This window comes from Curcuma longa, chromosome 17 (genome assembly GCF_044706935.1).
Source record: "Curcuma longa cultivar G26 ecotype Majalengka, Jawa Barat chromosome 17, ITB_CL_G26_1.1, whole genome shotgun sequence".
Lineage (NCBI taxonomy): Eukaryota > Viridiplantae > Streptophyta > Magnoliopsida > Zingiberales > Zingiberaceae > Curcuma > Curcuma longa.
The window spans coordinates 9,894,199-9,911,812 of record NC_133877.1 but is presented as its reverse complement, the minus strand read 5'-3'; the positions used below and the strand labels follow the sequence as shown (position 1 = coordinate 9,911,812).

The window sequence follows — 17,614 nt, the reverse complement described above, 5'->3', positions numbered from 1 at the left end:
AGCAGTATAATCCAGATGCTCTCCCAGTCATCCAACAAATTACACTAAAAAATGTGGTCGGCACCAACATCTTCGCAGCCGGATTCTTTTCAGGAATTGAAAACGATCCCTTCACTGGTATTTGCCTTTCGAACATCACACTGTCCATTACATCTGACCTCCCCTTTTCTTGGTCTTGTTCAAATGTTTCAGGATACTCCGAATCAGTCTTTCCTAGTCCATGCTCCGACCTCACTTCAAACTCTTCCCTCTTCTGCTTCTCTCTCTTAGACTTCAACACTCTCGCAGAAGCTTGATAAACACTTGCCTCTGCAGTAATCATATTCATTTCAGCCCTCATGTACAATCATCATCAAACTGGAGCCTCGTTCCTGTCGTTGCTTATTCTTCTTTCTGCAATAAATCCCCCCAAAACCAAGATCCTTTTCGTCTGTCGATCATCGAGTCAATGTTTGTTCCCGTGTCAACCTCACCATCTGTCTTGGCTCTAAACCGAAACAAGGGTTGTTGGCATTAGAGATGGCAATGTGCATTCTTGTACAGTTAAATTTCTTCATTCAATCTGTAAGAAAAATTTTTGGTAGTGGTTGGAATCCAGACATTTGCTCAATACCTTTGCATTTCTTATTCGATGATGTTCGGCATCTTATCTTGTGACGTTACAAACATGAGCAGTTGGAATCAAGCTAAAATGGCTGGCATTCTTATTTGTTAATTTCTATTGTCAGTATTGCACCAAACCATGAGCTCATCTACACACTTTGTGCAGTTCTATCAGAGGATCCATGCTTCTTGTTCTTGTTCTTGTTCTTGTTGTTGAATGATCCTAAGGTTGTGTTTACTTGGAGAGGAGTAAATATGAGATTCCTACAATGCGAGGAAACAGATACTTGTGAAAACACTTGACAGAAAGAGCACAACTGAAATAACACAAATTTGTGCATTTCCTTTGATGGTAAACAGGGAACCAAAAGGAATAGGTAGGGAAGAAGGAATAGGTGGGTAATAGGGTAAACCTCTTATGATCTCTATGTGGAATGTTTACAATTGAAACTCTCCTTTTAAAACATTAATAGCATAAAGTGAAGAAAGATCTTATCAAGATTTTAAGTTGAAGCCTTCAACTTTATCTAATCCTTTGGAGTATCAAAATATATTTTGTGGAGTCTTTCAAAATCAAAGTTCCCCAAAGAACTTTTATAAGACACATTTTTACTTTTCAAATCTATTGAAAATATTCTTAGTTGGTTGATCAAACACAAATGATTATTAGACGGCTAACAATTATATATTTTGTCCATTCTAGTAGATGGGACCTTCAATTCAGTTTTGCTTTTTTATTTACCAAACCTTTGCATTTAAATGACTCCCCATCAGCCTAATGCTCTAGTTGATTAAATCAAACTTCCAATCAACTAAAATTTTGTTATGGACATCTCTTTCAGTCAATTTCACTTCCTTGCAGATGCACACAGTCTCAAAATTGAACTAAGTCATATAATACAATTTTGAATCAACAATTCCCTAATCAAAGGTTTTAAATCAAGTCATTAGTTAATAGCTCTATCTAGTTAAATGCATTGTCCTTGATGATGTGGTCTAAAGTAAGATTATATTTCACTCACGTAATCTCTCAAGCCCTTGTGTCTTTAGGTCGTCCATAATGCAAATGCACCCAATTCCCCAAACTTACTCCATGACATTTGATTTTCTTCACCTCTTTTGCAAAAGGTGGAATCTGCCACCTTAGCGGCCTCACACGGTCGGCCCCACGACCATTTGTGAAGAGGTAAATCGAGAAACTGCAGTTGATCACGACGCAGGAGGGGATTTTCTTCACCTCAAACAAAGCCTTCAAGCCATCAAATCAATGATCTCACGATTGCATCTATAATGACTCACAATCCTCGTCCCAAAGTGCACTCTAAGCTCTTTTGTGCCTCGGGATTATGGTGTAACAGTAAAGTACTTCTACAATTAATTAGATATTCATGAATGAATTGATTCTCAAATACAGTGTACTATAGGATTTAATTTTCTCTAGTGGGAGAACAACCCTAGAACGTTGGTTATGGAGTTATACGCCATTCGTACTTCTCGTTTTACCCTTGTGGCCAATGAAAAACTCTTATGGGATTAAATCGGTCATCTCTAAAATTAATGTTGGATCGAAGTGGGCCGGTAAGAGGGGGGTGAATTGCCCTTGAAAATAAAACACGATTCTCTTGTGTTTCCTTACAAGGATAGAAGTTAGCAACAATCAATTAAATAAATAAATATTAATTAAATTAAACAAATAGTAAAAGGCAAATACACACAGATGTACTTGGTTACAACCTAGGTGGTTGTAAGCCAAGGCAATTGAAGCTTGACTATGAAAATCTCCTTTTGGTGGAGAAACCTTTTACAGAACTTTGAAGCACAAGAGAAGCTAGAAGAGAATACAATTTCAATGTTTTTTTTTTCTTCTAACTTCTAAGCCTATTTATAGCATAAGAGAATATATCTGGATCATTGATCGTAGATGAGCTTTCTCTTGGCCGTTGATCTGTTGATATGATCCTAACGGTTGATCGGAGATAGACTTTGATCGTAGCCGTTGATTAAATAAGGATAAACTTTATCTTTAATAAAAGATAAAGTGATTTATCTTTAATAAAAAAATAAGTATTTATCTTTTATATGATAAATGATAAATCTTTTTTTTCTTCTTATTTTTTTTCAACCGCCACGTCCAAAAAGTTCAAATCTTCTTCGCTAGTCAAAGTCAATAGTCAATGGTCAAAGTCAATATTTTGACTTTTGTTGACTTTTAATTTGTAGAATCTTCGGTTGGATGATTTCTGGCCAATTGGAGTTAGACTCACCCGAACCCGACTCCGGCCTTTTGCCCCTCAAGCGTGCTTCCTCCCGGCTTCTCGTCCCTCGGACTTCGTGCATGTCCTTCTCGCTCCACCAGCGTACTCTTCCGTATCCCTCGGATTGCACCAAACCCGTCGGCTCACTTCCCCGCGCAACCATTCTCGTCCTCTACGTCTTACGCTCGACTTCCTCCGTACCTAAGTTCCTGCACACTTAGCAGAGGGATTAGAACAATATAGGACCTAACCTAATTTGGCTGATCACATCAAAACTAACCAGGGTACCAACAATTAATTGGTTCAAAAAACTTGATATCTGAATTACTAAAAAAATAAAAAAAAAACTCTAAGCTCTTTAGAAATTCTATGCTCATTTTAGGCCTCTAAACCATTAAGCAAGCACAAGTCGATTCAACCTTATTGGGAAAACAATAAGCTCCACGAGCTACATATTGATAGAAATAGAGGACAGAAGAAGAGAAATAATATTTCTGAATCATTTTAGTATTTTAGTACCGAGACCAAAGGCCTTATTTATATAAGTTGTCCAAACAATAATGGAAAGATTAAATATGACATACAATCGTAATAATTATAATTCGTAGCAATGAATATAATTAATATGAAAATATTATCTTTTGCTATCGATTCATATCGATTTTGATTTTGATGTCAAATATGATAAATTTTGATTGATTGAAATTAATTCGAGATTATTATCCAGTATTGTCTTTTTTGTTATCATTATCCTTTGGCAAACTCAAGGGAGTGCCCAAATTTGAATTTGATTACTTAGTAAAGTGTTGTCTAGATAATGGCTTGATGAATATATCAGCAATTTGATCATTCATAGAGATGTAAAAAACTAAAAGTTGTCGAATCGTCACACGTTTGCAAACAAAATTAAAATCAATCTCCACATGCTTTATATGAGCATGAAATCTAGATTTGTCACAAAATAAGTCACTCCAAAATTATCACACTAGTTTTTGAGTGTAGTGGTTGAGGATAGATATAATTATGAAATAAGAGATTGTAGCTAAATAATTTTGGATGTTGTGTTAGCTATAACTTTATATTCAGCTTCGGTAGTTGAGAGAAAGACTGTTGGTTGACTAGTTTAAAAGTCAGAAAATAAGATTTCACCCAAGAAATATGACATACCTATTGGTAGAACATCTATCTTTAGGAGATCTGGTCCAATTTGCATCACTATATGCAACTAACTCTCGAGGGGACTGAGATATCAAAGAAGAGCATGTAAAATAGTATCTTTGAGATAGCCAGTAGGAGAATGCATAAATTGACAGACACAATTGATAGCGAAAGCAATATCGGATCATATGATGGTGATATATTATAAGACCCCAACAATGCTTCAATAGATCTGAGGGGCAACCATTGAAGAGGAGGATGAAGGTGCAGTGAAATCACCTTTAATGATTAGTGTGGAGATACAACATGCACCATCCATTTTTGTCTTTTGAAGAAGTCTAGTAATATATTTACTTTGGGAGAGAAGACAACCTTTAGAGTATGGAAGAAACTCTATACTGAGGAAAAAACAAGTGTTGCCGAGATCATGAGTAGAAAACTCTTGATGAAGGAAAGTAGTGATGCCTTTTTAATCACTCCCCGTTATTAAAATATCATCCACATAAATTTAAAAAAAGGTTGAAAATTTTTCGTTGCATGTGTAGAATAAAGAAGAGTCAGTTTTTAAATTAGAGAATCCCTAAGTATGAAGCCAAGTAGTTATATGATGAAATCATGCATGAGGTGCTTGTCGAAGACCATATATAGATTTTTGAAGTTGGCAAACATGTGTTGGAAGTTGCAGGTGGATGTATCTAGGTGGTTGCTCCATAAAAATAGTTTCTATAAGGTGTCTATGAAGAAAGCATTGGAAATATCTAATTGTCATATCGGTCAATTGGAGTTATAGATAGTAACAATCTGATAGTTGTAATTTTGATGACTAGACTAAAAATGTCATTGAAGCCAATATATGATTATTGACTAAAGCCTGTAGCAATAAGACAAGCTTTGTAACGTTCAATGGATTCATAGACATCGTAGCACGCCAATTTGGATCTTTGACTGCCTGTGTAAATCTAGAAGGTTCAACAAACTTTGAAGAAGCAATAAGAGCATGTGGAGCATTGCGCATATTCTCACTTAGAGGAAGCATACGATGGTTAGTATCATCATCAGAGCTACTCAAAGATGAGTGGTCAGACTAATGGGAATCAAAACTAGAGAGCGAGTCACCACTAGCTACTGAGTCTAAAGGAATTAATGGAGATGGAGCAGGATCCAAAATACCATCCCCATTATACTTTTAATATGCCCAATTGGAGCAATCTGTGGGGATTCTTGTATACCACTTGGTGAAAATAAAAAGGTGCATTGATTATCTAAAGAAGTGGTCGAGGTAGAAACTGCAAATGGAAAAAGAGATTTATCAAAAGTAACATATCAAGAAATATATATCCATCTAGTTGAAATATGAAGATAATGATACTCATGATGCAAATTACTGTAATCAAGGAAAACAAATTGAAGAGAGCGAGAGTTTAACTTGTGTTTAGAGTAAGGTTGTAACTAAGAATAACATGTGCAACCAAAGATATGAAAGAACAAGTAATCTGGAGAGTGATTGTAAAGTTTTTCTAAGGGGCTTTTGTTTTGAAGTAGTAGAGTGGGTAAATGATTGATAAGGTAGACTGAGGTTTAAATGACATCTGTTGGGACTGGTGCGTTCACTAGAGGGGGGATGAATAATATTTTTCGATCTTGCTTGCAAAATTATTAGCGGAAGCAAAAGAAAACAAGAGCAAGAGAAACAAACATGCTAACTCATTCGATTTACTTGGTATCCACCTCTACGAGGTGACTAATCCAAGGATTCACACACAAACAACGACCTTCCACTATGAAAACTTCTCCTTCTCAAAGAACTCTTTGAAGGCGGAGAAACCTTTACAAACCGATCTTTTCCTTTCACAAGATGTGTAGTGAAGTTTAGAGGAGGAGGAATGAAAGTTACAAAGATTGGAGTTCGTGCAAGAATGAAAGAACGTGAACAATTACTTCTCCAATCGTCAAACTGTGTTTTTATAAAATTTCCGACATCAGTCGACTGACTCAGGGAGCAGTCGACTGATGGACTTCAACGGCTAATTAATTCGCGTTTAATTCTCCAGCTGTTAGTCCAACGTTCGTCTGTCAATCGACTGCTCCATCCACCAATCGACTACTGGTCCAAGCAAATCACTCGATCAATCTTTCTGTGTGCTTCTGGATTAAGTCACCAGTCGACTGATGGTAGTGTCAATCGACTGGTCAAGTTAAAAATCCCCTTTCAGCTTCCTTCTTCATCCCTTAGCCTTGACGTAAGTTTTCAAATGTCTTCCACAAGTCTCGTGCCTTTCCTTGCACTTGCTTGAGACGTTTCCCTCAGCTTCGTCGTGCTAAGTCTCCCTTAACTAAGAGGTCGTGCCTCTGGGACTTTACATTTGCCAAGAGGTCGTGCTTCCGAGACTTTGCCTTTGCCAAGAGGCCGCATCTCCGGGACTTTACCATTTGCCAAGTCTTTATTCCTGGACTTTCCTTTGAACCCAATTCACATAAATTAGATTACCAACATTGTCTAACTTAAACTTATTTTAACCAAACATTAAAATCCAATTCCACTTGGGGCAAAATTACACAAACAATCTCTCCCTTTCTCCCTTTTTGATGTTTGACAAAAATTTATTAAAGTTAGGTCTTTAATACATCATTATATAACAACAGCAAATAACCTCAGTGATAATAAATGAATCATGAATCACTAAGCATGGATAACATAAAAGCACTTTTAACAGCATAAAAATATTAATTCAAACTTAAACTCAACATTTCTCTACTCCTCCGGATTCTATTTACATTTTACCAAAGACAACAGTACACGTGACGAAACCACAACAATCTGCCCCTTAGGAGAATAGTAGATCGTCACATCATGTGGATCACTTTTAGTTAAAATTTCACCTCGCGACTAACCACTCCTGCTTGCCATCACATGTTTCTCGTACGGACTTGTTCGGAACGGCACCCAATGTGACACCAACTTTTGATGGGTGGTGCCCACGCAATTAGGGCCTGAGTAGGTAGGTTATCGATCTTTGGAGTAGCAGGAAGGTGGACCGATTTTTTTTTTCAAATTGACGCTCGATTTTACCAAATTATCAACTCCTCCCTTTGAATTTTGTTATCAAAAATACATTTCATCTCACAGAAAATAAGTTAATTATTCCCCTATATTATTTTCATTATATTCGTATATTTTTTTATTTAAATCTTGAATCGATCGGACGTAGTATAACAGCTATAAAATCGTAACTGCTACCTGTTAGTAACTACGATATCGTAATTGCTATAACTATAAATTATAATGATTTTATAACTACTACTATAATAATTGTATCAATTATGAAACTATAGTTGTTATAATATAAAAAATAACTTTCAATAAAGATAAAAAGGACTGAGCCTATCAAAATTGGGTCCTGAATGACTATAGTTGTTATAATATGAAAAAATAACTTTCAATAAAGATAAAAAGGACTAAAATTTTTCAGAGCCTACGAAAAACCTTTAAACGATATTTTTTAGAAAAACTCAAAATTGGGTCCTACACCGAATAATAAATATAAATTTCTGAATGAATTTTAATTTATATGATTTAATTCGATACAAAAATTATCATCATTCAAATTTTATTTAACATTTATAATTATAAGAACTACAATTTTATAATTATTATAATTATATAATAATTAAAAATTATAATTATTATATAAATTATAATAATTATAATTTTGTAGTCACTATAATAAGTGTGCTTTTTGATGAGATATATGTAAGAGAAATATAAAAATTACTATAGCAGAGGATAATTAAAAAATTATATAAGTGTGCTTTTAAAAAAAATTTAAAATAAATCATCTCGATTATTACCAAAATAAAGAGCGTCCTTTTTATTTTTATTTTTTTTATCCCCAATCTAGGGTTTCGCTGGGCGCCTCGCTTGTCCGCTGCGCATCCATTTCCATCCCACCGCAAGCAATCCCCATTTCGACGATATCTTCTCTCTTCAATTTTCGGGAGCGCCTCCGGTTTCTCGTTCTTGCCCGATCTCTTACTTTCTGTTGGCAAAGGGAGTAGAAGCAGAGCAAGATGTCGCTGAGGCCGAGCGAGAGGGCGGAGGTCCGCCGGAACAAGTACAAGGTCGCCGTTGACGCCGAGGAGGGGCGGCGCCGGAGGGAGGACAACATGGTGGAGATCAGAAAGAATCGTCGGGAGGAGAGCCTACTGAAGAAGCGTCGGGAGGGGATGCTGGCTCAGCCCCTTCCTCAGCCGGTCCACACCACTGCGGTGGAGAAGAAGGTGATCTTTCTCCCCGTGGATTTTTTTTTTCTCATTTGGATTCTTAGATCGCTGCGAACACCCATCGTCTTCGGTTTTAATCCGGTTCGGTCTTGGATCGATGGTGATCGGGTTGGGGTATTGGATGTGGAATGTGTAGTTTACTATTTTGTTTGATCTGGAAATTTGCAGCTAGAAAGTCTTCCGGCGATGGTGGTGAATGTTTATTCAGATGACAGTTCTATGCAATTGGAAGCAGTTACGAACTTTCGTAAATTACTATCAATAGGTATTTGTTGATCAATGATTTCTCGGACGTATTGCTTTCCTCTTCAATTCGAGAAATTGATCATTCTGAATAGTTGAAATTTGTTTTCACCTGGTTTTTGTTTCATCAGAAAGAAGCCCTCCAATCGAAGAGGTGGTACAATCTGGGGTAGTTCCTCGATTTGTTGAGTTCCTTATGAGGGAAGACTATCCTCAACTTCAGGTCAGTGGGCTTCCCTGTCATATTAAACTAACTTTTCGTTTTCTTTGTTATTTTAACTTGTATGATTGATTTTGTTGTTGTTGCTCTGTAGTTTGAAGCTGCTTGGGCTCTGACCAATATTGCCTCTGGAACTTCCGACAACACAAAGGTTGTGATCGATCACGGGGCAGTTCCGATATTCGTTAAACTTCTCACTTCCCCAAGTGATGATGTCCGTGAGCAAGTATGTACTTTTGCAGATTGGTGTTTCATTGGTAAGGTATTGTGCTCTTGTTGCGAATACTTTTCGTTAACGCATTGCATTTTTTTCTAGGCAGTATGGGCCTTGGGGAATGTAGCTGGTGATTCTCCTAGATGCAGAGATCTTGTCCTCGCCAATGGAGCATTATTTCCACTGTTGCAACAGCTGAACGAACGCGCAAAACTCTCCATGTTAAGGAATGCCACATGGACTCTTTCTAATTTTTGCAGAGGGAAGCCTCAACCAGATTTCAATCAGGTTTATTTATCAACTCAAATAGTCTCTTGATCATATTCTTCTTATACATTCATGTTTGTATTAATTTCTTCCATGCATCTTTTCTATCAGGTTAAGCCGGCTCTTCCAGCTCTGGAGCGATTAATTCATTCAAACGACGAGGAAGTGCTCACAGATGCATGCTGGGCATTATCGTACTTGTCTGATGGTAACAATGATAAAATACAAGTTGTACTTGAGGCTGGTGTCTGTCCTCGTCTCGTAGAGCTACTACTGTATGAATGCACTGACCTTATTCATTTACACCTCTCTTTTTTTTATTTCTAAATGCTTAATTGATTTGATTGTTTGTCAGCCATCCATCACCTTCCGTGCTTATTCCAGCCCTTCGCACTGTGGGTAACATTGTGACAGGTGATGATTTGCAGACACAGGTATGTTCAAGTACGATTTTTTTTAATGAATTTAATCCTGATCTTCTTTATTTGTTTCCTTCTCTTTTTTTCCCCTTGTTAATGATGCTACTTGTACTACTGAGCTAGGATGCCTGACATATTTCAGAATCATGATTCATGTTGCTTGTACTCTTATACCCATTATTGGGTTTTTTACCCATGTGGTTTTATCTTTTAAAAATTAGTATTCAGTGCCTATGTTGTTGAAGTATCAAAATATCTTCTGTGTACAGCATGAATAGTGCTCTGTTCTGATTCAACCATTTTTGTGGACTGAGTTTAGTCAAAGTTATTTTTGGTTATTAATTGAAAGATCTAAATATCTGCAGCATGAATAGATTTGTTATGTTGTGTGCTGCCTCATACTAGATGTGTGATTATAAATACAAATACTCAAAGTTCACTTTTACACTATATATTTGTATGCTTATGCTCATGTTTGATAAGCTAATCCATATAACAATATAGCATCAAAAAGTAATGCTTCAATGCATGGGTTCTTCCATCTGTTCATTGCAGCAAGTGCATCATAAACTTAAGTATTTAAATTCTTCCATCGAGGAGTAAAATGACAGAATCTGTACAATATTTGCATAATGATTTTCTCCTACAAGTATAATTATTTTCATTTGTGTATTCTTAACGTTTGATGGATTGTTGAAAGCATGCCTCTCTTTTGCTATTTGACTAGGTTTATCCTCCATATGTCATAAAATCTATTTTCTTATTTTTTTTGTTATATTATCTTAATTTTAATGTTCAATGATTTGATTTTGTTTTCAGTTTGTTATCAATCATCAAGCACTTCCTTGTCTCCTCAACCTCTTGACTCAGAATCACAAAAAAAGCATCAAGAAGGAAGCTTGTTGGACCATATCAAACATCACAGCTGGAAACAAGGAACAAATACAGGTGAGTTTTATGAGAATGAAAAATGGCAAATCATTTAATGCAAGTTTCAGGATTTTTGTCAAAAAATTGAAAACAATCATGCAGCTTTCTTTCATTTTGCATTTCAAGAATAACAATATCCCCTAGCAAAATTTTTTTTTTTTGCATATCACGCATATAGTAAATTCATCAATTTTGCAAATCATGATGCTCAAACATCTTCTGTTCCAACGTTTCACCTTACCCCTGATTAAATCTTGTTGATAAGATAGTTTCTTTGCAATGTAGGAGTGTCCCTGGAATATATTATTATTACTGATCTAACATTGAAGTATTCTTCTAGTTGGTCCGAGAGACTAATTTGTACAATTCAAGGATTATGTAGTCAATTGTTGGACTGGAAGATCTTATTTCCATAATTATTTTTAACTTTCACCTATGGGTGTTCTCATTATAAGTGTAATTGGGTAAATATTTAGAAAGGTCTTCCCTTTAATTTTACAGCAATTGGAAATATCTGATTTCAGGCTGTTATAGCTGCTGGCGTCATCAGTCCTCTGGTGGATATAATGCAAACTGCAGAGTTTGATATCAAGAAAGAGGCAGCATGGGCCATCTCTAATGCTACTTCGGGTGGTACACATGAGCAAATAAAGTAGGTTATTGCTATTGTTTGATGGCACCTTGTTATTTAAGTCTATCCAAATGTTCAGTTACCATGTTCATCTAATCTCTGTTTGTTTGAGCAGGTACTTGGTTAATCAAGGCTGCATCAATCCCTTATGTGACCTGCTCGTGTGCCCTGATCCAAGAATTGTCACTGTTTGCCTGGAAGGGCTTGAAAACATCTTGAAGGTTGGCGAAGCAGATAAGAACCTGGGTGCTAGTGGCGATGTCAATCTATATGCTCAGATGATTGATGAAGCGGAGGGCTTAGAGAAGATCGAGAATCTTCAGAGCCATGATAATACTGAAATTTATGAGAAAGCTGTGAATATTCTTGAAACGTACTGGTTGGAAGAGGAAGATGATGCGATGCCTACAGCTGATGGCACTCAAGCTGGGTTGCATTTCGGGAACAATGATCAGAACGTAGTTCCTCCTGGAGGATTCAACTTCAGCTAAACAATGGTAGGAAGCTGATTCCTAATGTCTGTCTGGATATTACCTGGAAGACAGTCGATACAAGAAGCCATACTCCTGCTTACAAGAACAGATTTTGACGATAATATTCAAGTTTTTTGTTTTTTTACATTGCAGGTGAAGTTATATGGAGGTACAGGGATCATGTCTCAGCAACTGGAGATGGTTCCAGTTCAGCGTCCTCATCAGGCGAGTTGGGTCATGGGTCAAGGTCGAGGTTGGGTCAGTTTGAGTCCAGTCAAGTCCGTCAAAGTGGGACCGATCGAATAACGGTGTTATGGGAAGGCGATGTATTGGTTATTACACTTTTGAATGATTGCATAGCCTAATGCAATCCAATGGAAAGGAGAAATATACTTGTGATGAATTATCTCAAGACCTGGATGCCATGTTTTTGCCTCAGGAGTATGAGCATTTCCAGGGTGCGAGTTGATGAAATTGTTATTAGTTAGAGTCGGTTTTGCATCTATGGCAGGTCATGTTTTGTGGCCTTTTTCTAGTCAGAGTTATAGCGTCAAGGAAGAGAGGTCTTGGTTTTTCCTTACCTTTGCTACTGTCTTGAGTTATTTTCTTTGTGCAATTGTGAGTTTGAAAATTTATTGTTTTTACAAGATAATTATCTCCTGGAATTCTTTTTGGTTGATGCTGTACACTTATGTTACTGCAATTAATTGCTTGGTTATCATGGTTTGATTCAAGTTTAATCTGGAAATCAAAACCATGTAATATAAAAATAAAATTACAATAAAATTGGACTGCTCTATCTATTCTTTGCACAAGAACCCCTTCAATCCATTTCAATTTATTCTCTTGATAATATTGAGAAAATGTTTTAAAACTCAGTTTTGCCATCATTAGGAGATGATGTATGTTAGCTTATAAAAACCATTCAACAGGTTTCTTATTGTAGTCGTTGTTCAAGATCAATCTTGGATCTTTGCATAGATTTGTGAGAGTATACGATAAGTAGAGATTTTTGAATAGATTGAATCAACTAAAAGTAATCCTCATCGACTGAAGTAATGAGTAGACTGGGAACTCTTCTTTCAGAAACATAATAATTTCTATTGAGTTTAGTGGATTGAACTAAAACATCAATTGATTGAATATGATTTTACAATTGATAGTCTGTAGATATGCATTGGCTGTGATTCTTTGACATTATGAAACATAATCTAGAATCATTGTGATTGAGACCTTACAGAGGCTTTAGGAGCTGATTTATGGAGCTGATTGATTGACTTTTCTCAAATCTCGATTAAATTCTATTATGTTTTTGTTCAATGACGATAGTTGAATGGAAAGAAAAAAATTATTAATATAAAATTTATATTATTTTTATAGAATAATAGTATTGTGATAAATTATTTTAATATTTTATTATATCTTGGTTGTTTAATTTGTTAATTTTTATCTTTAATTTTTTATTATTATTTTTAAAAATTTGATAAATATTCATAGTTTCATAGAAATAATTTTAATTTGATAAGAAATATAATTATAAGTGATAATATGATATTTATATAGGATATGGATATTTTATCCTACAATAGATATGGATATGAGAATAAATACGAGGATGAGAATGAATATAATAAATTATGATGAGGACGAAGTATATGAAATTCAATTTCACTCTGATCCATTATCATCCACACTAGGAAGAAGTTTGGATGGATTTAGAAGCCTCTCGGGGCATAATTAAGTTGGTTACGACGGAGCAGAGTCGTTGACATTGGCAAGAGTCGAATCTCGACAAAGCCGAGACAATATCCTACTCCGTCGTAGCCAACTACAACTTCTCGATTAACCTTCTCACAGATGATCATGAGACCAACTGTGTGGGCTCACTGGGGTAGTGGATTCCACCTTTTTGTTGAAGAAATTAGATGAATTTAGAGGGCATTTGAGACTTTTCACAATTGGATGATACTTACGTAGTGCCAAATGTCCATTCTTCGATAGGACACGACATGGATCTAATTAACTTGATTACCTATCGTGCCAAATCGAGTATGACATGCTACTTATCTCAAGTGGTAAACATGGAGACATGTGTTACTTGAAATTTCGAGTTCGAGTCCTCTTAGCAACATGTACTTGTTGATGAGATGTTGTTTCGACAGTAGACTCTTATCAACATAGTGGTACCGTATCTTCAAAAAATTTCTTAGGGGGTTTTTTGACTATGAGGTCATTTCGGCAGTAGAGCCGGTCACTATAAAAAATTTACCCAAGATAATTTTTTTTGTCCCGGAACATAGTTGAGTTGGTTACGACGGAGCAGAATTGCAGAAGAGGGTAAGAGTTTGAATCTCGACGAAGCCGAGATAATACCCTCCTGCGTCGTGGTCAACTGCAGCTTCTCGATTTACCTCCTCACAAATGGTCATGGGGCCGCTAAAGTGACGGATTCCACCTTTTGCAAAAGAGCATGATATGCTATGCCACGGATTGTGTCACACACTATGACATCCCACTTATGGCCTGTTTAGATGGGGTGAGAGAAGGTTCATTAACGGAAGGGGAAGGGATGAGAAGGGATGGAAAAGGAGGGGAAGAGAAGTATTTAGGGGGCATTTGGTTTGGAATTTTTTTCTATTTTTTGTTTTCCATTTTCTATTTCTGCTTTTCTATTTTTTGATCTAGTTTTTAGAAAATAGAAAATGTGTTTGGTATAATATATTGTTTTCTATTTTCTATCCCCGCGTTCATCGCCGCCGTTCGTCGCCGTCCGGTCACCGCCGGCCACCATCCCGGGCTCGTTGGAAGAGCAACTCGACGGCGCACACATCGGCACCGGATTCCGGCCGGATTGGGCCGGAATCCGACCGGGATTCCGGCCGAAACAGAGCAGACGCGCTGGTGGCCGATTTCGCCGGAATCCGGCCGGATTCCGGCCGAATCGGGGCCGGAATCCGGCCGAATTCCGGCCGAAATGGGCCAACAGCGTCTGTTGGCCGATATGATGAGAATAAATACGAGGACGAGAATGAATATAATAAATTATGATGAAGACGAAGTATATGAAATTCGATTTCAATCTGATCCATTATCATCCACACTTGGAAGAAGTTTGGATGGATTTAGAGGCCTCTCAGGGCATAGTTAAGTTGGTTACGACGAAGCAGAGTCGCTGACATGGGCAAGAGTCGAATCTCAGCGAAGCCGAGATAATATCCTGCTCCGTCGTGGCCAACTACAGCTTCTCGATTAACCTTCTCACAGATGATTGTGGGACCAACTGTGTGGGCTCACTGGGGTAGCGGATTCCACCTTTTTGTTAAAAAAATTAGATGGATTTAGAGGGCATTTGAGACTTTTCACAATTGGATGATACCTACATAATGCCAAATGTCCATTCTCCGATAGGACATGACATGGATCTAATTAACTTGATTAACTATCGTGCCAAATCAAGTATGACATGTTACTTATCCCAAGTGGTAAGCATGAAGACATGTGTTACTTGAGATTCCGGGTTCGAGTTACCCAAGATAATTTTTTTGCCTCGGAGCATAGTTGAGTTGGTTACGACTGAGCATAATTGCAGAAGAGGGTAAGAGTTTGAATCTCGACGAAGCCGAGACAATACCCTCCTCCGTCATGGTCAACTACAGCTTCTCGATTTACCTCCTCACAGATGGTCGTGGATAGGGAAAGGGAGGGGCGTTTGGTTTGGAATTTTTTTTTTCTATTTTCTGTTTTCTATTTTCTATTTTTGTTTTTCTATTTTTTGATCTAGTTTTTAGAAAATAGAAAATGTGTTTGGTATGATATATTGTTTTCTATTTTCTAGAAAAAAAATTGAAAAATACATTTGGTTTGTTAATATGAAAAATTATAAATAAAATAATTTTTTTAATAAAAGATATTTTTAAAATAGTTTAAAACGCTCAATATAATTAGATTAATTGACCACATCATTACGAGTACCGACCGAACCAATTTATTATTTAGTTGGTCTAATTAAATTATTAAAATAATTGATTATGTTATAAGAAGGAATATGAAATAGATAAGTAAAGTTAGTTTCAAAATAGATTAATGAATAATTATTACGTTTTGAATTTAAAATAATTATTTCATATGAATAGATATTTCTTGATAATTTTTTCTATCAAATAATTAGATATAAAGTAACAAAGTTCAGAATAGCGGGAGAGAAGCTTCTCTCGGAGCTCTGCCGCGTCAACCTACAGGCCCACGTACCTTGTGTGTAATGTATTACCACAACATAAGCCTGAAATGGAAAAGTTGTGATAGACGTACCTTAGTTGCCTACCGCGTTCATCTACTAAAGTGCGCTCTTCGGCACAGCCAAGGCTAGCAGGCGCGTGTATCTGCATTGGTGGGCAGAAGTCGCCTGATGAGGATCTCCACCGACGTCAACACCGACAATACGAGCCTTTTCATGCTCGTGCGTGAGGCCTCGGTCTCGATGTGGAGTTGTACGAGGGAGGAGGCAGCGGCGGGGGATCCGGCGGTCGAGGAGATCTTCGAGGGTTTTCTCACCATCGGAACCTTAGGAGTCGGGTCATGGCCGATCGAGGAGGAGGATGGAGCGTCGATCGAGGAAGCATAGAAGGAGTCAGTGGCAGCTTGTTGTCGTGTGGTCGGCACTGGAGACGATCGCGGAGAAGGAGGCGGAGGCGACGACGGAGAAGGGGGAAAACACCACATTTTTGTATTTCCTTGTAGTTTCTATTTTCCACTGAAATGATATTTTATCATTTTTTATTTTTCTTTTCCAGAGAATGAAATTGGAAAACACAAAGCAAGCAATAATTTCTAGAAAATAAGAAAATAAAAACAGAAAATGATCAAACCAAACGCCCCCTTATATTCTTTTTGATTGGGAGGAAAGGAAGATTTATTAACGTAACATGTGTTATCTTGTTTGAGAGGAAAAGAAAGGGAATAAAGGTTAAATATATAAAATCATAAAAATATCCTTACTTTTTAAAATAAACCTATGAAAAATCTATATATAGCTTATGAGACCAACAAAAATTAATATTTATGACTTAAATAAATAAAAAAATTAAGAAATAATGAGTAGACATATAATAAATATGTAAAATATAAAATCTGTATACTTTGGTATGACAAAGGATAAATCAATATATATATATATTTTTATACAGAATTTTCGGAGAAATTTACGACAAAGGTCGACGTCGAATAGTGCGAGCGATGAGATCCTGTGATGGTTGCGTTATGTGATGAGGAGCGATGATGCAAAAACCTAATAGATGAGTTATTTTAATAATTAATATTTTAACATAAAGATAAAATTAAAATAAATATTTTTTAAATTTTCCTTCCCCTTCTTTACATCCCGATTTGGAGTATAATGAATTATGTCGATTCATGGGCATGCAAGGGGAAAACTTACCTTTCTCTCCCCTTCCCCTCCTTAACTCACTTCATCCCAAACAAGGGTCCAGATTCTCTTTTCCATTCCTTACCCTTCTCTCCCTTTCCCTCACCTCCTTCCAAACAAACTGTTAGAATAAACACAAGCCCGATTAGTATTTGATTCAAAAATATTTTTAAAATTATTTAAATTTTTATATAAAATACATAATAAATTTAAAAACTCAAAATTTCAAAAATAAAGCTTTTAGAATTAAAAAATCATTTATAATTTTTTAAAAACTTTTAAATTGATTTTATAATTCTAAAATAAAATTTATCTAAAATATTATATGTCGGATCAAACTAGGCAGCATGGGCTCAACCGTTTAGCGCTTCTTTGGTCAACCTTTAATTTTAGCATCAATTTTCTGTTCCATGCTCAAGTGTGAATCCAGAAAGTTATTGGGCTTAAGTGCTTAAAGATTTATGAGCTTTCGCCCGACTATCTCATTGTCAGAACAAA

At 36.4% G+C, this 17,614-nt stretch overlaps 1 protein-coding gene across 1 annotated transcript; it reads left to right on the top strand.

Moving 5' to 3' along the window:
• The first annotated feature begins 7,920 nt into the window (after positions 1-7,920).
• On the top strand, positions 7,921-12,359 carry LOC141848548 (importin subunit alpha-1b-like). The gene is made up of 11 exons (XM_074736589.1): positions 7,921-8,294; positions 8,466-8,562; positions 8,672-8,763; positions 8,855-8,986; positions 9,077-9,262; positions 9,353-9,516; positions 9,597-9,675; positions 10,480-10,608; positions 11,115-11,242; positions 11,337-11,718; positions 11,848-12,359. Exons 1-10 carry the CDS (start codon positions 8,085-8,087, stop codon positions 11,710-11,712), a joined length of 1,593 nt encoding a protein of 530 aa, XP_074592690.1. The 5' UTR covers positions 7,921-8,084; the 3' UTR covers positions 11,713-11,718; positions 11,848-12,359.
• The last annotated feature ends 5,255 nt before the right edge of the window (positions 12,360-17,614 follow it).